Source organism: Rhinolophus hipposideros (assembly GCF_964194185.1).
Source record: "Rhinolophus hipposideros genome assembly, chromosome: 1".
Classification (NCBI taxonomy): Eukaryota; Metazoa; Chordata; class Mammalia; order Chiroptera; family Rhinolophidae; genus Rhinolophus; species Rhinolophus hipposideros.
In genome coordinates this window covers 109,375,634-109,396,633 of record NC_138047.1, presented here as the reverse complement: position 1 = coordinate 109,396,633, position 21,000 = coordinate 109,375,634, and the positions used below count along the sequence as shown (strand labels likewise).

The window sequence follows — 21,000 nt, the reverse complement described above, 5'->3', positions numbered from 1 at the left end:
GATGTTTTGGCTCTTGTTCTTTGATCCTTAGAATCAGAAAACCTTAGCAAGCCACCACAGGCTGCTTTGGTTCTCGGCAGGTGGGGGTTAAGGAGGACAGAGAATGCTGTGACCCAGACTGCGCTGGGTGGTCATCTTAGACATGGGCGTGTTCCCTTCGAAGTCCGTCTTCAGAGACCTGTGTCCGAGAACTGCTGCATAGGACAGCAGTGTGTGTGTTGATGCATTGTGGGCACGGCCCTAGGTCACAGCTCCAGGCCCCGGCTTCCCTTCCGGCCCTCTCCCTGCTTCGTCCCCGTTTCCTCCTCCTATTTCTCGTCTCCCAGTGTGCAGAGATGCCAACGTCTCACATTATGCCCCTGAACGTAAGACAAGGCCAGTCTCTCTCAGGCTCTCCTTTCTGCGTAAAGTTGGGCATAACGGAGCTTGGCTGTGCTCAGATTTCTGCTTCCTCGAACACTGTGGTCTTCAGGTCAGCAGGCTGGGGGGTGAGCAGGGTCTGGCTAGACATGCTATCCCTGTGACGAGAGGACGGGCTTGGGAGAATGGGTGGCCCTAGGTGCGGTGTCAGGGAGGGCACGTAGGAGTCGGGTCCTGGACTTCCGTTCTTCTAGTGAGTGTTGTCACTGCTCAGTCGGCCAGGCTCTGCGTGGCCCAAGGGAACGGGCACATTTAGCTTCTCACATATGTAGGAAAATGCCCTGGGGATCAGACGCAGCCCGACCGTCTGCTCCAGGCCTCAGGTCCTGTACAACCTTGTGTGGGCAGCGTGTTTGTACCGAAATCACTTCATACGCGGTATAAACCCTCCGCTCTGAGAGAGATTGGCAGCTCATCATGGCAGTCAGGAGGCTGAGAGGATTTCTGCTGGAGAGGTAGAGAAGACCTCCTGGAGGCGGTGGCTAGTAGATGAGCGAGGAGATTCTTAACCACTGCAGCATCCGGCCTCTGGGGCGCCAGGACTGTGGGCATGGCCAGCGGAGTGCTCCTTAGGAAGAGAAACAGGTGCCCACGGAAGCCTGCCCACCTGGGAGGGAGAGAGGTGCAGAGCTGTGGGGTCAGGGGGTCACGGAGCCATGGGGCTGGGAGCATCAAGCACCAAGGGAGGACAGGCGGGCTCTGCTCTCACGGGGACACACACCGCCGCTGGCGCTGCGTCTTCAGGGCCTTGCTGATGTTGGATCTCCCACCCCATGGGAGATGAAAGATTTTCAATGAAGAGAAAACTTTCTGGGTGTTCCTCACTCACTGACTGTTACGGTTTTTGTGTAAGAGGAGCTTTATATAGATTTGAACCATATGCCATTTAATTTTGATATTGTATAGTATTTGACTAAAAAAGTGAAATTCTTTTCATTTTTTGTTCAGGTGAATGACCTGTATCTAGTTTATCCAATCACTTCCTGCATATCTATGTTTTTCCTTAATGAGTGAGTAGGTTCTCGGTTTAGTTGCCATTAAATTCTACTTCGCCCAAGATGGAAATTGAAGTTGCATTTTAGCTTCCTTTAGAACTGCTAATGGACTGTGCCTTCCATGACCAGCTCTCTTGCATTTTGTTATAGGCTTTGATGGATTCTAATCTTCCGAGGTTACAGTTAGAGCTCTATAAGGAAATTAAAAAGGTAAGCCTTCATTTTCCATTATTGAAAAAGGTGGTGCTTTCAATGTATTGAGCAGTATGTGTGAGATTTTATCTTACATTTAATAAGTAAAAATGTTAGAAGTTAAAGCTGTTTGATAAAGTAGACTTTATTTTACTTTTCTTCAAAAGGTTATTCTTCATTATTTATTAGATTAAATAGTAATTTATTTTTTGTATCTTTATAATTAAGCCCACTAGCCCTTAAAATTTCTAAAGTAGTTGTACATTTAAATGGCCTTTTGTCTAACATAGAAACTAGCAGTGAACAAAATGCTTTTATTGACATGAAGTCACCTTGGTGACTAGTATCCCTGACGTGAATGTAACACTGCTCATTAAATCCCCTCAGAATGGCGCTGCCCGGAGCCTGCGTGCTGCCCTGTGGAGGTTCGCCGAGCTGGCTCACCTGGTCCGGCCTCAGAAATGCAGGTACGTTGTACGCTCTGGATGGTGATGGGGATGATGGTCATTATTTTGCTGGGGCCCGGCTCCTGAGGTCCTGTCCCTCTCAGCTCAGATGTTACTTCCTCACAGGTCCTTCCTGTCCTTGTCTCAAGCCGCCCGCCTCTGCCCCTCAATCACAGCCGTTGACATCCTGTTTATTTTCCCTTCGTCGCACTTACCGCTCCCAGAAATATTGTTGCCCACTTTATGAGTGTGCTCGTTCATTGTCTGCCCCAGCCTCCCCCCAGAGACATAGGGGATGTATCCCTGGGGACAGCGGGCTCTTCCTGTCTGTCCTGCACTGGGAATGTGTCTGCACGTGGTAGTTGCTGAAAAGACACTTGTCAGGTGGCTGGAGGGTGCGTCCCAACCTCATCACTGTTTACCATAGGAATTCTAGAAATACTTGCTTTGGTCTGTTACCTGAGTTTAAAATGTGAACGTTAAACTGCAAATCAAGTTCTGACTAGTTAAAACAGTTCTATCTGAATGAATTGAAAAGCAAAAGAAGGATCACAATTTCCAACGCCTACCTTCTCTCCATAACTGTCAAAACGTGCTATGGCCACTGACCCTTGGCTATGGGTCCCTGAGGGGCTGTTGGAGTGGCCCAAACCCTCACTATTAATATGAAACAAGGATTTATTCCATTCAGTTGGAGTTTAATAAGAATCTTATATGGCTTTTGAGATACAATCACTAAGGAAGTTTCTTTTTATATAGCCTTTTGCTTTTACTATCCTTATTTTGAAAAATTTGTTATATTTCTAAAGTAATGCATCTCAAGTTTTCCACAAAGCAACCAAAGTGACCTTAAAAACATATGATTGGGTCCAGTCGTTGCTTTGAACTCTTGACTCACTTCCCAGAGCTGTTCATGTGAAATCAGACTCCTTCACTGCGGCCCAGGGAGGTCTTGCCCCGATGGCTCCGTCACCTCAGGCACTCTCTGTGGACTCAATGGCCTGATTTTACTTCCAGTAGTCAGGTTTCTCTTCCTCTTGAAACCTCTTGGCCGCTTTATTTTTCTCCCAGAGGTCGTCTCCTTAGAAAGACAGGCCCAGCCTCACTAAAAGAGTCCGGTGTGGATCTGCTGTCGCAGCGCCAGCGCGCTCACTGTGGGTCCAGGCTTCTTATGCTTCGGCATTGTCTGTCCTGTGACTCCCTCCTCTCAGCCCTGCATGGCCCATTCCCTCTCTCATCTCTAAGGCCTGCCTTACTTCATTTGAACATGAAAAAAATGTTTTGTAATGCTGCTTTTCCATGACAGCTTTATTCTCATTTCTTAACATTTATTTTTAAAATGGTGCTTTCTTATATTCTGTATTAGTTCCTCATTTAAAGTATGAATATTTTAATAACTATGATAATTTTTAAAACAAGCTTTTGAGAGTCCTCTGGTTACAGGAGAAAGAAAGGATGAGTGTCTCCCAGCATTTGAACTTCATGTGTTCAGTCCCCCATTCTGTTATAATAGCTAACACTTGTCCACTTGCCATTGAGAACTGGTTGGCACGTGGAACTGGCTTTTCTCCAGCAGGTACTAAACTAACTGCTTCTGTTTCTCGCTGAAGCAGACCTGGCAGAGTAACTGTGTTCCTCTCTCTATGCAGGCCTTACTTGGTAAACCTTTTGCCGTGCCTGACTCGAACAAGCAGGAGACCCGAGGAATCTGTCCAGGAGACCTTGGCTGCAGCGATACCCAAAATTATGGCTTCTTTTGGCAATTTTGCAAACGATAATGAAATTAAGGTATGATTTTTACGCCGTGTCACAGTGTGAGAATGGGTCCGGTGGTGCGTTGGGGTTTTTGGACAGGTTGCTGTCTGCCGTGCTGCACGATTTAGGTTGGAGTCTTTGGCGTTGTTTTGAGGCTCACTGAGAGCTTCTTTCCACTTGTGCTTTCTTAGTGGGTGAGGAGTGGGAGATGGGCTGGTTCATACATGCAAATTCAGAAGGTGTTGCAGAGCATACTGGCTTTCCATGGTCTGGGTTGGCCCCTTACCCTGGCTGAGGAGAGGTCCCAGAACGTGGGCCCTACAGCTCTCAGGGACCTCTAGATTCCTGTTTGTTCTGTGCCCCGACCAGCAGCCCTCCGGCCCGTAGTGCTTCGTGCATAATGTCCAGAAGTTGTGACCCTGCCTCGGAGCCTAAGGGTGCCAGGTTTGGGACCTCCTGCTTTTGGTTGGTCAGTTCTGTGTTAGTGTCTCTTGGTGTTTCCCTCCACATTTCCAAATCCCATGCTTCTGCTGCCAGTTTTGGATTTTTAACTGCGGAAGAGATGAATAGAGCTCTAACCCTCCCCGTCCTCTTACTGTGGTTGAGTCACTGTTCAATGTGCACGTTATTAGGCCTCAGTAAGTAGCCACATCCAGCTATGTTCTGTGCTGCGATTTTGTTCCTTTGTACACCTTTTGGGTTGTTCTGGAGTTAATAATTGCCTCTTTTTCACTTGCATATTACTCTTTGGCCATTTGCATCTTCTCGTACCTTCCAGCAGCTTTGTAAACTGTATCTCAGTACAGTTTCCACAAGACATAATTAATTACTGGATCATTTCCCAACTCAAGTCCCCCATCTTAGAACTCTCTGGCAGCTGTACTGGTCCCCTCCGGATGCTCTCTGCGCCTGCCACGCAGCCGTACCGTAAGGCTTCTCCCTTTTGTCACCCTGGGAATTCCTTTGGCTGCTGTCCTGTTGGATGCCTCATTCCTGGGTGCTGTATCTTTATCTTTCTAGGCTTGCTCCCTTGTTTGGTCTTGGTACCTCCTGCCAGCTGCCTTCTACGAGCCATTCTCGAGGTTGTGGGATTTGGACCTGAGAAGGCCCCCTCGAGCTCTCATCAGTTTTATAATTTATTATTCCAGACTGTTTAGGTTCAGCATGGGCTGACGTCATAATATTATGTCGCTTTCATTGTATGTAGAAGTTTGGACTAATACAGAATGATTCTTAATTTCCTATTTCAATAATATAGTTGTGTGTTTTCACTCAAAGGTGATGCCAGTATCTTTTCTCGGAGCTGAAAAGGAAAGCTTTGTCAGAGATAATATGACTGGGTGGGGGCTCTGGGAAGGAACCGGAAGCCAGAGACCACGGGGAGTCCTGTGACTGGGGGTCTGGGCTTTCGTTCGCCTTTCTGGGTTTAGAAATGTACTCTTAGTTCACTGAGAGTTGAGGCGGCTCTGAGAACCGGCTTCTGCTAACTGCAGCGGTAGGGAGAAACTTCTTTCTAAGGTGGGCCTGGTGTGTTCATTGGCTGCTCGTTTGCCTGGGGTCACACCCCCAGTGGGACACCTAATGGCGTCCCTGTCGGTCAGCGTGCTCTGCCCATGCCGAACAGTCTGTGTTTAGAGCAGTGTGAATGGTGTTAGGCGACGTCACCAAACGCAGGCGCTGGGCACCGGCCAGTCCCTGCTCGGGCAGTTTGCTAAGGCGTCAGTGGCCAGGCTAGAACTGTGCGCCCCTCCTGTGTGTTCTCCTGGGTCCAGCGACCACGCTTTCCTGTGCTTCGTAGGAAAGCGGTGTGAGCAGCGCAGTAGGCACACAGTTCGTTCGGTTCAGGTGCACGTCTTCCAGCCCCAAGGCGTCTCCTAGTGGTCTGGGCAGCGGCGTGCGGACGGGCGAGTCGTCCCTGAGGCCTGCACGTGGCCATAGTGGGCTGCTGCTCTCCTCTCCTCGGCTTCCTTGTTTCCCACTTGTTTTCGTTGTTCTTTTTTTAGACAACTGATTTTTTAATTTTTTGTTATTGAGGAATATTGGGGAACAGTGTGTTTCTTCAGGGCCCATCAGCTCCAAGTCGTTGTCCTTCAGTCTAGCTGTGGAGGGCGCGGCTCAGCTCCAAGTCCAGTGGCCGTGTTCAATCTTTAGGTGCAGGGGGCGCAGCCCACCATCCCATGAGGGAATTGAACCTGCAACCTTGTTGTTGAGAACCTGTGCTGAGCCATCCGGCTGCCCTCCATTTTTTTTTTTTTTTATGGCATTTATTTCACAATGTCATTTACTGAGCCTGTCCCCAGATACTGTGGGTACAGTATTTCCAGCACTAAGGCTTCCACTGGCCTCCACTGGTGGAGGACGCAGGTGCCAGCAAGTCACGACTGGAAGTTTTAACTGCTCTGTTCAGCGTAGGAAAGCTTCAAACTGCTGATAATCGATGCTCTGCAAGGATTCAGGGCAAGCTACGTTTCACCAAGTACCTGATGAGCTTCACAGGACCCTCCTCCTGAGCCCATGAGGATTCTTGCTTCCACAGGTTCTGTTAAAGGCTTTCCTAGCGAACCTGAAGTCCAGCTCCCCGACCATTCGGCGGACGGCGGCGGGCTCCGCAGTCAGCATCTGCCAGCATTCCAGGAGGACGCAGTACTTTTACAGCTGGCTACTGAATGTGCTCATAGGTAAGCGGTGGTCGGCGGCGTGCTTTTCTCCGCGTGTGTGTGGCATAGTCTGCAGCATTTACTCGGGAAAGACCTTTGAAGCTGTTTAAAGTCAGGCAATCCCTCGGCTTCTGGACCAAGGCCCTTGGGTGCTGGCTGACTGGTAACTGGGAGCCCATGTGGGTCTGTGTGAGCATGTGGCCAAGCTGCTGCTCCTCTGTGCGTAAGGACAGCTGGCTGGTCAGGGGCGGGCCAGCGTGCCACCCCACCGTCTTCCTGGGCCTGGCCCTCCCTATGGCCCAACTGCATAGCAGGACGTGGTAGCTCTGAGTGCAAAGTCCCCGAGACCTGGAGACAAGCATCATGGCCCTGCAGGTTCTCTGCATGGGTGCAGGTCTGCTGACGACGTGTCCTGAGCGCGGGGGATTGTGGAAACCAACACTAGCAGATGCCAAAGGGCGCATATGGCCATTTGATAGGAAAGAACTGGCTTTCAATGCTGCAAGACTCCGTGTAAAGAAGGGTGGAAGGGTATGCTTCAGAGCCACCCCTGGAGTTTGGCCCCGGGACACACGCATAGTTTTCACAGTGATGTCTCCGCCATCTTTATCTCTCACTGAGCCTCAGGTGGGTTCTGCTAGGGAGCTCTGCGTTTTAACACATGAAGCCATGAGTCTCCGAGCAGTGTGGCAGGTGTTAAGAAGCCTGTGACTGCCTTTCCAGGTCTGCTGGTTCCCGTCGAGGATGAGCACCCCACCCTCCTGGTTCTTGGGGTGCTGCTCACACTGAGGTACTTGGTGCCCTTGCTGCAGCAGCAGGTCAAGGACACGAGCCTGAAAGGCAGCTTTGGGGTGACACGGAAAGAAATGGAGGTCTCTCCCTCGACAGAGCAGCTGGTCCAGGTAGGAGCCCCTGGCTTGATCTCGTGCCAGTGTGTAAGTGACTGTCACCCAGAGAGCCTGCTCAGGGCTAAGAGCGCGGACTCGGAGCCGGACCGCCTGGTTCCGATCCTAGGCCACTACCCCTGGCTTTGTGACCTCCAGTGACAGTCACACCAGAGTGAAATGAGGGCAAACTCTCCTAAGGCTGCCGAGAGTGTGACATAAATCCCACAGACCGCTGCCTGGCACAGAGAACGCTGTTACCCCGTTTTCAGAGCAGGGCATGTGAACTGCTACCCTGCTCAGCAAATGTGTATCGAACTCCCACTCAGTCCAATTTGTACACATGGGAAGGTGTATACTGATCTTTTATTCAGTTTTAGACTCAACTTCTAGGCAAAGCACATGTGATTGAAAGTCCCACACTAGTATGTAAATGTCAGTCCTGATAACATGAAAGTAATAATGTTGCTGACAGAATTTGGGAGTACAGGCGAGGTGACGGCAGTGTGGGATGTCACTCCCCTCATTTTTTGCAGTAAGAGCGTTCACAGTAGACGGCTTCACAGATCTGGGCGTAGGCTAACTGTCTGGGAGGGCAGCACCCTTTGTCTGTGACAGGCCAGCACGCAGCAGCCGTAGATATGGCTGCCCTCTGTGACACCTGTGCACACAAACAGGTAGCAGCCTGGGTTTCCTGAGGACTGCAGTTTGCAGACCCGTCACCTAGAATTACGGGGCTTCCCACCAGAAGAATTAAAATAAGTGATTAAAAGAAGCTACCACTGAGAGTTTTTATTTTATACCCTTCTACACTGTCTCTTTTTTTAAAGTTATGTCACTTTTATGATGTTAAAGGTCGGGCTGCCCAACCCTTGAAATAAAAATGCAGCGTGCCAGTTAAATTTGAAATTCAGGTAAATCATGAATGATTTTGTGGTGTAAGTATAAATCACGAGACATACTATACTACAAAATTATTTGCTGTTTATCTGAAATTCAAATTTAACTGGATGCTCTATACTTTATCTGGTGACTAAATGGAAAAAGTAAATTCATTACATCTGTATAATGTGACACAGTATCAAAAGCACTCATCACATTGGATGTACCTTTAAAGTAGTTGGCAACTGTTTCTCAGTGGCACTCGTGACAGTGGCTCTTGCTTATTAAATGTGTGTCAGAGTGACCACACTGAGTGGATATTGAACTTTATGGTCCCTTTACTCGTCACCAACTTAGGGAGATGGAGGTCTGTTTTTGTGGAAGTGCCCTACTTATGTTTAAGGAATTAATAGAGCAGTGAAAAAAAACCCTAGGAATTTAGAAAGCAACATGGAAACTAGTGATCACAGTGGTAGAAGTGACAGAGAAATTTTAAGGGGCAGAAGTGACAAAACAACTGATGTCAGTGAAATTAAGGCACAGATTTTGCCAAAATAAGCCTATCAAAAACAAAGGAGGGAGCCCGAGTACACACTTAAGCCTGCGGTGCCACGTGTGCTTTCTGTCTCCAGGTGTACGAGTTGACCTTGCATTACACGCAGCACCAGGACCACAACGTGGTGACTGGCGCCTTGGAGCTCCTGCAGCAGCTCTTCAGGACCCCTCCCCCAGAGCTCCTGCAGGCCCTGACCACAGCCGGCGGCCTGGCGCAGCTCCCTGCCACCCGTGAGCGGCCAGGCTGCCGGAGCCGCAGCGGGAGTATCGTGGAACTTATAGGTGAGTGGGCAGGAAGCGACACTTGCAGCCGACCCTGCAGGAATGCTAGTTACCCTCGGTGGAGTTATGGGCCAGCACTGTGCCAGCAGCTCACCTCTCAGGTCCCTACAGCTAACAACATGGGTAGTGGCCGTATTCTAGGAGCGTAGAACTGAAGTGTAGAAAGGTGAGGTGGCAAAATGAGGTCGCCTCTGGCTCGGCTGCCTCAGCTTGGGGAAAGTACTTCCAGGACCTGTCATCTCTGTCACTTTGCCAAGGATGGGACCTTCAGGTCTTCCTAGGGATTTTCGAGTTCCTTTCTGCCCTAGAATCCTATTTGCTGTCCCGATTGCCCATTCCTACTCTGGGTACCTCCTGTGCCTGGTCTGTGCCCTCCTGTGTGCTCTCAGGCTTGGGCTCTGACCCTGCCGCTCTGTGCTGCTGCACGCTGACCACTGCTATTCCTGCATACGGTAGGTGGGCCCCGTCTGGCATGGAGTCACCCCTTGGGCACTGGAGTAGGTGGGGAGCCCTGCATCACAGACTCCAGGACCATGTGGCACTGAGCAGGCTTCCGGCACTGGTGGCCTGTCCTGAGCCCTGAGCAGTGTGGTTGGTTTAATGCAACGTGCGTGTGTGCAGCGTGCGTGCGTGCAGCATGGCACCACAAACGAGGCAGACTTGGATTAATTTTTCTAATTGCTACTTCTTTTAACATAAATGGTTCCAGAATCACGAGCAGAAAATATTAACATGTCTGTTCACTGTCCTTGGTCCTGAAGAATCCTTTTCCCTATGGATTGCACGCCTGACGAACTGTTGCTGAAAGTCATTTCTAATGATTATTTCTGATGGAAATTTATATTTGATTATTAGTTGACCATGTAATCTGAGATTGCTGATGCTTTTAATTTGCTTTTTAAATGCACATTATTTGAGCTCTTTTGACGTTTTTGGTCTTATCTTTAAAACTGCATTATTTGAGTGGTAATATATTTTCCTGTTGTCGAAATTAAAATGTTGCAGTATGGTGCTTAAGCACCGCCTGTGGAAATATATGTCCATATATTCTCTAATTTTAAAGTGAAATCAAGCTATTTGAAGATTTTCGAATTCCTTCTGGAATTGAGCAGCTTGTTACTTTACTTTCATCTGTCATTTTCTGTGATTTACAGCTGGAGGGGGTTCTTCATGCAGCCCTGTCCTTTCAAGAAAACAAAAAGGTGATTATTTCAGAAATCAGAGTTTTTAATCTTACTGATTTTTCTGTACTTCCATAATGCAATCGACGGTGCTATATGTCTTCTCAGCAGAGGGACTGATTGTATGTCTAAACGTTGCTGGAATCAAACATGCCTAGCTGGGTGGCTTTTAAAAATTGCTTGTGTATCAGAATTGCTTTGTCATAAATTTCTAATGTTTTAGTTCAGGGATCAGCAAACCTTGTCTGTAAAGGGCCAGGTGCTGCCTATTTTAGCCCTGTGGGCCTTACTGTCTCCTTGGCAACTCTCTGGCTGTGTCCTGTGGCAGGAGGGCAGCCACGGGCAATAAACACTAAGCTAATGGATGTGGCTGCGTCCTGTGAAACTGGCCACACAAGCAGGTGAGTTGCAGTCTGCCTCCTCCTGCTTTAGGGAAGCTGTCATGTTTTATAAGGTAACTTACATTTCCAGTGAATTTGTTTAATATCAGTCAGGAATAACATCTGGTTAATTATTCGGTTAATTTGGGCCTAGTTATCATTTTTCAGTCGTATTAGGTTTGTAGTTGCTACAGTGTTCTGATGCACTTAATTTCTTCTTATTGGATCAAAGCATTTCTGATATAATCTAATAGTGTTGATACACATTGTCACTTCGTAACACCAGTTATTTTCTTTCCCAGTCTAGGTTTCCATAGGAAGTAATTGTTGTCATTTTATATTTTGAAATATTAAAAGATTAATTATTTTCTTACTGAGGTTAATTACATACGACATACTAATCTTTTTGTGTCATGAGTTGAGTGTTTGCGAGCGTGCTGCCTAGTATTATTTGCAGTATTGGCTGGGATCTTAACAGGAAATATTCTAGCCTTGACTGAGTTAAGTAAACATTTCCTAGAAGAACTTAGAAGTAGTAACGTTTGGGCCATCATAGTGTGGGATACTTAATCAGCTATGAGATTTTGGTGAAACACTGAGTTTGTTCGAGAGAGATTCTGGGAAAACTAGTCTCTCTATTGAAATTGGAGGAGATTTTCAGGCATGTGACTAAGTTACTTCGATGTTTGTCGTGTTTGTTTCCAGTGATGATGAAAAGATGACCGAGTCACATGATTGACATGAGTTGTTTTGTTTTCTTCTGCCTAGGACGTGGGATATGATGTCCTCAGTCTGTTTTATCTTTCTAGTGTTTTGTTTTTCATTTAGAGTTGTGGTTTTCAAACTTTTGTAGTGGCCTTAAAATTCTTTTTTTTTCCCAAGTGAAATCTGCCTCTATATAAGAGGTAAAAGCAGAGTTGTTGGATGTAGAGTCAGGTGAGGCTGGGGGTGTGTGGCCTGACATCCCTTCTCTGGCAGTGCCTGCCTTCCCCTTCTCTCCCATCTGCTAACCACTGATTGGGGGGACAGAGTGCCTTTATTAGCAGCTGAACTCATGGAGGAGGAGAGGGTGGGGATATCTGCTTTCTCAGGGTAAACTGCTTGTTCTATAATAAAGAATTATTTAGCAGATAGTCCTATGTCAGTTTCATCTAAATTTGGGTTTCCTTTGCTTTTGTTTGCCTTTAATGTCACACCAGTGTAGAGTTTTGGAAGTTGTTAAACCTGTGACCTGTTCTTTGAAGAACAGTGAAATTAGAAGTTGCCAATAATTATTTTGACAATGTCACTTAATGACATTTATATGTAATGTAGTCATGAGATTTAAGGAGTCCAGTTAAATCATACTTCGGAAACCATAAGCTAAAATGTATTTTTAGAACTTTGCAAACGATGAAATATTGTTCCACCCTCCCAGATCATACAGTGCTTGAGTTCTGATTGTCTACCTTATAGAATCTAGTAAATTAAAAGATAATAAAATAAAAGTGACTTTTAGGTATAAAAGTTTTATATATAAATTCTGATGTGCCATTGAAGATATGACATGAATATTCCAAGGGCTAATAGAATTGGTTCTGGCTCTAACTTACCATTTTTAAAACTAGATAGTAATATGAATTATTCATCATTAACAGTAATCTAAGTCAATAAATATTTATTATTAAATACTTTGGCGCAGTTTGAGAATCATTGCTTTAAACTTTTTTCCATAACGGTCTATTGATTTGAACGATACTCTAATATCTGTGCATTCTTTGTGAGTAGCACTCCAGAGGCACTAAAATATGTAACTATTGCCGTAACTTGTGTGAGAGCAGAATCGGTATGCGTATGAGTTTGCATTTAGACTACATTTGTTTGCTTTGCCAAGTCCTTCTGTTTGGCGAGCTCAACGGACTCTTGCTGCGTCATTTCTTAGGAAAAGTGCTCTTTGGAGAAGCAGCGGCCTTGGAGGATGACCCTGAGCCCAGGTCGGAGGCCGGCAGCCCAGCCTTTGCAGGTAGCTCTCGGAGTGGCAGTGGGTCCATCCTGCGTCCTCTGCCCGCCCCGCCCCTTAGTGCACCTGCTCCTGGTGGATAACTCGGGCTCCTCTAGAAGGTTCACTTCGAAACATGTGTGTCGCCTTGCGTCAAATATGTGCTCTTTGCCTTGGTTTAGGCTGTTTTAAAATTAGGTTCATACTCCTTGAGTAAAGATAGTGTGTAGAAGTGTGTCATGAACTGCCCTGGTCGGGAGGGTGAAAGATGGGGTTAAAAATTGTGGATAATTTAACTGGGGAGAATTCTGTTTGTTTACAGAGTTATCTAGGTAGGTTCTTTATTCACCTTATAAAGGATGAGTATTGACTAAGATACTAATAATTGGGTTAAATGAGAATGGTTTGGGTTGTATAATCCTATCCAAAAGAATATTTTGAGTTAACTGAAAATATGGCTAAAATATTTGGGGAGGAAAATATGAATAACCCCCGTGGTGATTATTTATTCATTTATTTTACAAAATAGAAGCCAATTTATAATTACAGAAATAGTTAAAACATATAAAAAAAGTGACAGCTTCCACAGCATTTTAAGTAAAGCTCAGTGCTCACTGACGCCGTGGTCCCCAGAGGTGCCCACCGCTAATGGCTTGGTGTAGGTCTTTTTGTGGTGGTTTTTATGCAGTATCATTTTTAGCTGGCATTTCAAAACGAAACGAGGAAAACGTGGTACGCTGCAGGAGAGCAGGACCGGCTTGGAGGTGTGGGAGGAAGGAAAGGCCACTCAAAACGACGGTTATTTCGCAGTCCTGTCTGAGCACTGCGCGCCAGGCATTGGTGAGCATGCCTGTGCCCCTGGCCTGGCCGCCTGTGAACTGCCCGTTAGCTGCAGGTTCCACGTGGCTCTGAGCGATGGCTGCAGCGGCTGCCTGAGAACTTGAGGTGGTGATGTGACTGGGCGTACGTGAGGTTCGCAGTGAAATGCCCGCTGGAAATATTGATAGCACTTAAAACTTACTGGTTGCTGACCCTTACTGTATTAATGTGGCGAAAGGTAGGTAAATAACACAGTGGAAATCCATTTTGGTAATGTTTGAAGGCTGCGCTGTTCCCTTGCTTTTGAAATAACTAGTTCAGATTTTTACGGTATTTCAGGCTTTTTTGTAGTTACAATGGTGATAGTGAATTGTAGAGTATTGTGCAAACATTTGATCCCTATTGAATATTTTTCCCAGCCCTTTGAGGAATGGGTGTTTCTTTGTCTTCAGCCTCAATCAAGGGTGAGATCGGTGGTGAGCTGGCTGCTTCTTCCGGGGTCTCTACTCCTGGCTCTGCCAGCTCAGCTGCCGACTCCACGAGCCATGACATCATCACTGAGCAGCCCCGAGCCCAGCACACGCTGCAGCCGGACTCCGTGGACCTGGCCGCCTGTGACCTGACGAGCTCAGCCACGGATGGGGACGAAGAGGACATGCTGAGCCACAGCTCCAGCCAGGTCAGCGCCGTCCCGTCCGACCCCGCCATGGACCTGAATGGTGGGACCCAGGCCTCGTCACCCGTCAGTGACAGCTCCCAGACCACCACTGAAGGGCCGGACTCAGCGGTGACCCCTTCAGACAGTTCAGAGATCGTAAGTGCTGGGAGGGGTGCCCCGCTTTCTGCAGAGGGGTCTTCCCTACAGCCCCAGCCTGGGCCCAGCCTGCTTATTCTCCCCTTTCCATCCGACCCACTAATAACAGTGCACAGGCCACCAGATCTGATCATTAGTGGGGAGCTTGGCCCCATCCTTGACCTTCACTGAAGGAAATGGCTGAGTGTCGTCTGTGTTGAACGTGGAGGCCCCAGATTAATTGATGACGTGGACTCCTCTAAAATTGAGTGCATCTTAAATTCTTTAAGACCTTGTTGGGCATAGGTGAAACCATGATTTTAAAACATCTTTAAGAAGCCTATTAACAGATCTGTGGGCCAAGGCAGTGTAATTAATAACACGAATACTATGCATTATATTAACACTTTGTGACTTCAAAATGTTTACAACATGTCTCATCCATAGAGCATGAAGTACCTCCGATCTCTGAGTTAGTGGACAGGGAGTGCCTCAAGGATGGTTTAATCAGAAAGTTTGCACAAGCGCACACTAGGTGTACACCCAGTGTTATTTAAAAAGTTTGTACACTAAGTGTTTTGCTACTGTTGAATACGTTCTGTTAAGAGCATGGTTTTTTCACTTGGCTGAATATAGAAACATTGAATTACAAACCATGGGATATAGCACGTGCATGTCCCCTTTGAGCAGTTGTCATGTGACTGTGATTTCTAATGGTTACGTGGGTTAGTTACTCGTTAGAGAAGTTGGCTTGTGGGTAGGGGTTTTAACCAGAGGCCTGGGGAGGCTGGGGCTGATCGTGGAGCAGAGGGCAGTGACTTCAGGCAACGGAAGGGCAGGCACATTCTCTAGCACAGGGAGCAGGGAAGGCTGGGGAAGGTGCTGGGCACAGGAGCGTGTGAAGTCTGTGCGGGGTGGGGCCGGCGGGGCACACCAGCTCCCACAGACGTCTTGCTTCTTTATAGTAGATGGTTTCTGGACAGACTTGTTAGAAATTGGAATGAATGGCCATGGGAGACGCTGGGAGTGTTTCAGCAGAGGGGAGTGTGTGTCAGTGCTGGGGTCGCGTCTGGCAGGCCGGCCTCTGGCCCGTAGGCAGCTGAACACCTTCCCTTGACTTACCACATTGCTGTCGTTCTTTCTGCATGATGGCGTGCTTCCATCTTGTATCCACTCATTAAGTTTTTGCTGAGCAAATATATTGAAGACCTAGTATGTTCCAGGGAGTGTTCTACAAACCGGAGATGAAGTCTAGGGCATGACATTGAAAACTGCTCGCATGGAACTAGTATCCTAGAGTAGGAGTCCTCCAACTCTCTCCGTGGAGGACCAGAGAGTAAATAAATATCTTTGGCTTTCTGAGCCATGCGGCCTTGGTCACATCTCTGCGTTGTAGTGTGAAAGCAGCCATGGAAAACATATAAACAAATGAGCATGACGGTGTTCCAATAAAGCTTTATTTACAAAAACAGGTGGTAGGCCAGGTTTGGCCCAGAGGTCACAGTTTGCATACCCCTGTTTGAGAGTGTGTATATGTGTGTGTAGGGCAGGTCATTAGCTAATAATAGTCAATCAACAAATACATACATAGTCAGAGGGATGTAAGTACCATAGAGAAAAGTGAGCCAATTGAAGGGGCGAGGGAGTTTCCTCACGAGACAGTTCAGTGTGGGGTAAGGGACGTGGCCTGGGCGGAGCCCACCAGCATGAGAATTTGGGCTCTGCCATTAGCTACGCAGCCTGGAGCCGTTACGCCCCTAATGCCTCAGCTTCTTGCCCATGAAACAAGGATGGTAACACTGCTCTCACGGTGTAAGACTTATGAAGACGAGGGCATGGAATACATGGGAAGTGCTTTTGATCCTGCCTGAGGCATCCAAAAGATGGTTTTTACTGTGGTGTTTTTTATTATGTTCTTTTTTGTTGTTTTTGTAAATTAGATGATAGAGGGGAAGAAATAAATTTTTTTGGTTGTTTTTGATCATGTCGCTTGATTTTTTAAAAATTTAATTAAAAGGATTTGAAATGATATTTGGAAAATGATATAGAATTTGTTATAGTAATTTACTGGCACATTAAGGGTTTATTATTCAGTTTTTCAGGTAAATTACGTGGGATTTCAAGTGGATGTGAAAAACGTTGCAGTATGGAATCCTAACCCAGCTTATGGCTGCATGTATGAGACTACTGTGTCCAAAGCTTAGTTGATTCAGTCCCAGCAGTTTAGGACATAACCTGCGAGGTGTAATCAAACAATACAGTGAAAGTTTAAATAAAAAAAAAACATTACAGTAAAAGACACATTGCCATTAATACCCCTCAAAGTACTTCCCCTTACTTTGAACACACTTATCCCATCGTTCTTGCCACTTTTTCTTTTTTTAATTAAAATTTATTGGGGTGACAATTGTTAGTGAAATTACATAGATTTCAGGTGTACAATTCTGTGTTACATCATCTATAAATCCCATTGTGTTCACCACCCAGAGTCAGTTCTCCTTCTATCACCATATATTTGAGTTCTTGCCACTTTCTGAAGCAGTTCTGGAAGTCCTCTTTCATGAGTGTCTTTAGTTGTGCTGTCGTGGCTGCCTCGATGTCTTGAATCATTTGGACTTTGGGGAAGAGGCAGAAGTCACACGGTGCTGGGTCCAGTAAATAAGCTGGATAAGGACACACTGTAATGTTTTGATTTGACAGAAATTGCCCTACTAGAAGCGATGTGTGACATGGAGCGTTGTCAGGATGGAGGATGATTTACAGCACACTTTAAAACACACCTTCTCTCAACCGTAGCTCACACCCGACTGACGGCACTGAACAATTTGAAACTTGTCACACACTTTGTTACTAAGGTTCCATGGCCGCTTCCCATATTGAAGGTCCCTGGCTTTCCGTTGGATGGCACTCAGCAGCAGCACTCACCATATTTTGTGATCACAGCTGACAGGCTCCATGTCACACATCGCGTCTGGTATGGCAACTTCTGTCAAATAAAAACGTTACGGTGTGTCCTCATCCACCTTATTCACCGGACCCGGCACCACGCGACTTCTGGCTCTTCCCCAAAGTCAAAATGATTCAGGACATAGAGGCAGCCACGACGGCGCAGCTAAAGACACTCACGAAAGAAGACTCCCAGAACTGCTTCAGAAAGTGGCAAGAACCATGGGATGAGTGTGTTCGAAGTGAGGGGAAGTACTTTGAAGGGGATTAATGGCAATGTGTCTTTTACTGTAATTTGTTAAATTTAAACGTTTACCACATCGTTTGATGACACCTCGTATTATACTGTTAGGCTTTTGTCTAAAAAATTTTTCCTCATTTTTGACTTACTGTAAAAATTGTGAAGACAAAGTTTTAATTTAAGTATTTTTTTTCATATCAAAAAGAAATGTCCAGATTGGAATTCTTTGGAAGTTTTTGAGTTATAAAATCTTTGAAAATGTAGTAACTTGTGATCAGTAAGCTCTCAGTAATTTATACACATGCATCTGTGTGCCTTTGTGCAATAGCCTGTGCGTTAGTGTGTCCAATGTGGGCCCTGTTACGTAGGGGCTTTGCCTTTGCCCTTCCGTGTTGAGGCCTGTCCTCGGTGGTGACACTGCAGAGCCCTCACAGCCCTCTTGAACCGTCTAGGTGTTAGACGGCGCCGACAGCCAGTATTCAGGGATGCAGCTGTCGCCGCAGGATGACGACGAGGACCCCACAGGTGCTCTTCCCGATGAAGACTCAGACGCTTTTGGAAACTCTTCACTCGGTATGTTGGCTTCAGCCAGTGCGCTGCCGAGTGGTCTCGCTTTCAACTGCTACGTCTAAGTGTTAGCTTCCAAGAAAAATCTCTTGATAGCTTTATTTTCTGGGTCATAAATAGCAAATGAGGAAGAACGCTTGAGGAGTGATCGTCCTTTTTCTTGATCTAATTCCTCTGTACTTTCACGCTAACTGTGTAAATATGTGTATTCGTGCTTCAGTGGGAAGCTTGCCAACTCATGTCGGTTTCTCTGTTTTCGAAGCCCTTCAGCAAGCACCCTTGTTGAGCAGCCTGGAGCACAGCAGGCAGCCCTCTGACAGCAGTATGGAGAAGTGTGTGTCAGGAGAGGAGGCGGGTGAACCAGGAGATCAAGAAAACAAGGTGAGAGACGTAGGCAGGCGCCCATACCGCAGTCGGAGCTCGTGAACGTTGAGTCACTGCAGTACCCTGTCTGCCATGCGGCGTGCGCTCCTGCTTCGAGCTTTTGCTCAGCTGTGCCCTTCAAATACTGCCCAGGCCTGCTCTGCTGCCTGCCTCTGAGGCACTGCCCCAGGCCTTGGGAATTGCCTGGCGCTCCGCCTCCCTGGGCGCCCTCCCTGCCCCCTGCCCCCGCCTGTCCTACCTGGTGGCTACCTCACCTGCTTTCTCGGGCCGTTCATTTGATGGTCATGCATGGCCTTGCAACATTTCTTGTTTGTGTTCCGTTGAACTTAATTTGTTTGTTTGTTTTTTATGGTAAATAAAATACATGTCACATAAAATTTGCTGGTTGAGTGGTACTGAGTGCTGGCACACTGCTGTGAACTTCCCCACGGTCATCTTCAGAGCTTTCCATCTTCCCAGACTGAAACTGTCCCCACGAAACACCTCCCCGGCCCCTCGTCACCTCCATTCTGCTTTCTGTCTATGGATCTGACTCTTCTAGGGACCTCATAGAAGTGGAATCACGCAGTGTTGGTTCTTCTGTGACTGGCTTATGTCACTGAGCATCATGTCCTCCAGGTCCATCCATGTTGTCCCATGTGTCAGAATGTCCTTCCTTTTTAAGACTGAACGATAATCCATTAAGTGTGGACACCACATTTTGGTTTGCTGTTCATTCATCGATGGACACATTGCTTCCATCTTTTGGTGATTGTGAATTATGCTGCTAGGAACGTGGGGGTACAAATATCTCTTCAAGACCCTGATTTCGATTTTTGTGTGCGTACACCCAGATGTGGAATGGCTGCTCATGCTACATTTAAGGTTTTGAAGAACTGCCTGCCCTCCCAGTTAATTTTAAATTCCTTTAGGGCAAGAAGTAGTGTTTTGTACTTAGTCCCACATAGAGGCTCAATTAGTGTCATGGCCTTAGTAGTTCCTTCCCGGTCTCCTGGTGTCAGGCCTGCCCCTTGGTAGTTCCTTCTCGGTCCCCTGGCACCAGGCCTTTCCCCCCGATAGTTCCTTCCTGGTCCTTTGGCACCAGGCCTGCCCCTCAGCTCTGGGCTTTCCCCAGGCCCTTCCCTCTGCCCGAGAGCTTCTCCTTGTCCTAGAGACGACGGCTCATACTATACTTGCCCACACACCCTCTCCTGAGTGCCGGGGCTCAGCTGCCTTCCTATCCCGTGTGCCCTCCCTGTCGGTTAGGCTGAGCTCCTCCCTGCCACAGTCCACATGACCCTCTGACCGGTCTGTTGTGCCCACTGTGGTCTGTGAGGTCAGGCGTGTACCTGGGCAGAGAAAGGCATCTGTATCCCCAGCACCCAACATAATTGCTGCCCGGGAACCATTTGTTTAATGAGCAAATGAACGAATATAGTGGTTCTCTGACAAACAAGTTTCTGAAAGACAAATAAGTGTCAGTTTTCTGTGTTCTAGCCTTGCCGGATCAAAGGTGACATAGGACAGCCTACCGACAACGATTCTGCTCCCCTTGTCCATTGCGTCCGCCTTTTGTCTGCTTCGTTTTTGCTAACGGGGGAAAGAAATGGTAAGTATGGAAGGGCGGCTGCAGTGGAAGGAAATCAGTAGGTGTCTCACGTCAGCTTTGTGCCTGGTAGTGCAGCCCAGGGAGTCAGCTGGGGGAGAGCGTCGTTTCGCTGACTGGCAGAAGGAGGGACGGGACGGTGGGGCAGCTGCTCTCGCCGGTCCAGTGTTGTGTCTTCGGAAATGAAGTGTTTGCTGCTTTGAAGGTGACCCAGGTGGTTCCCTTGCAGCACTGGTTCCGGACAGGGACGTACGGGTCAGCGTGAAGGCCCTGGCACTCAGCTGTGTTGGAGCCGCGGTGGCCCTTCATCCCGAGTCTTTCTTCAGCAAACTTTACAGAGCGCCCCCTGACACCACGGAGCACCTTGGTACGTTAGATTCACCTCTTTCTCCTCACGTGTCGTCATTGTGCAGAAAACTGTTTTAAACCATCTTGGCTGTTTCAGAGCAGGAAGCTTTTGAGTTGATTTGTGGTGTTTGAACTGTGTCGTACTCTCCATCAAACACACAGATAGTGATTAGCATCCCTTTCTGGACCCCTGTCCATGGGCTGTTCAGGTGAAACACACACAACAAAACAGTAGCATTCCGGGAACGTAAAGCCAGTTCACTACGCTTGGGTTTGTACCAAAAGCACAACTCGTGTATGATCAGAATTGCCTGGGTCACGCTGAGCCCGGCCAGACATTCACACTCAGACATGTGGGTACACTGTGGCCGCGGCCACAGCAGGTCCCTTGTGGGACGTGTTCTCGTCACAGAGTAAGTGGTGGGAGGAGCCTGCGTGGGAAATGGCCTCCTCTCTCTCTCTGGGCGAGGCGGCAAACTTGTGCTTTTAATTTATGTTAGGTGAGTGTGGACGGATTTAGATTGAGTTTCTCTCATCTTCTTTAATTAAAATCCTGTAATTTGCTTATGGGCTGACCCCCTGGAATTACCAGCTGTTGTGTGTGGGTGTCAGGCAGATGCCACCTCTAGACTCTTGAAGCCCCCAAATGCCTTACCCGCTCACAGTAGTTAGAGTGAGGTCTGGTTCAGATTGGCATTGCCCCTTGCGCT

The 21,000-nt window shown here is 47.4% G+C and overlaps 1 protein-coding gene across 2 annotated transcripts in view; it reads left to right on the top strand.

Annotated features, from left to right (window-relative positions):
* HTT (huntingtin) overlaps positions 1–21,000 on the top strand; it is a 119,016-nt gene that overhangs the window by 25,024 nt on the left and 72,992 nt on the right. For both annotated transcript variants that reach the window (XM_081071428.1, XM_081071429.1), the window contains 13 exons: positions 1,566–1,625; positions 1,995–2,074; positions 3,703–3,841; positions 6,345–6,486; positions 7,189–7,367; positions 8,864–9,068; positions 10,223–10,270; positions 12,551–12,631; positions 13,879–14,240; positions 17,859–17,979; positions 18,236–18,354; positions 19,834–19,945; positions 20,172–20,309. In XM_081071428.1, coding sequence (XP_080927554.1) covers positions 1,566–1,625; positions 1,995–2,074; positions 3,703–3,841; positions 6,345–6,486; positions 7,189–7,367; positions 8,864–9,068; positions 10,223–10,270; positions 12,551–12,631; positions 13,879–14,240; positions 17,859–17,979; positions 18,236–18,354; positions 19,834–19,945; positions 20,172–20,309 — 1,786 coding nt within the window. The remainder of the gene's footprint in view (positions 1–1,565; positions 1,626–1,994; positions 2,075–3,702; positions 3,842–6,344; positions 6,487–7,188; positions 7,368–8,863; positions 9,069–10,222; positions 10,271–12,550; positions 12,632–13,878; positions 14,241–17,858; positions 17,980–18,235; positions 18,355–19,833; positions 19,946–20,171; positions 20,310–21,000) is intronic.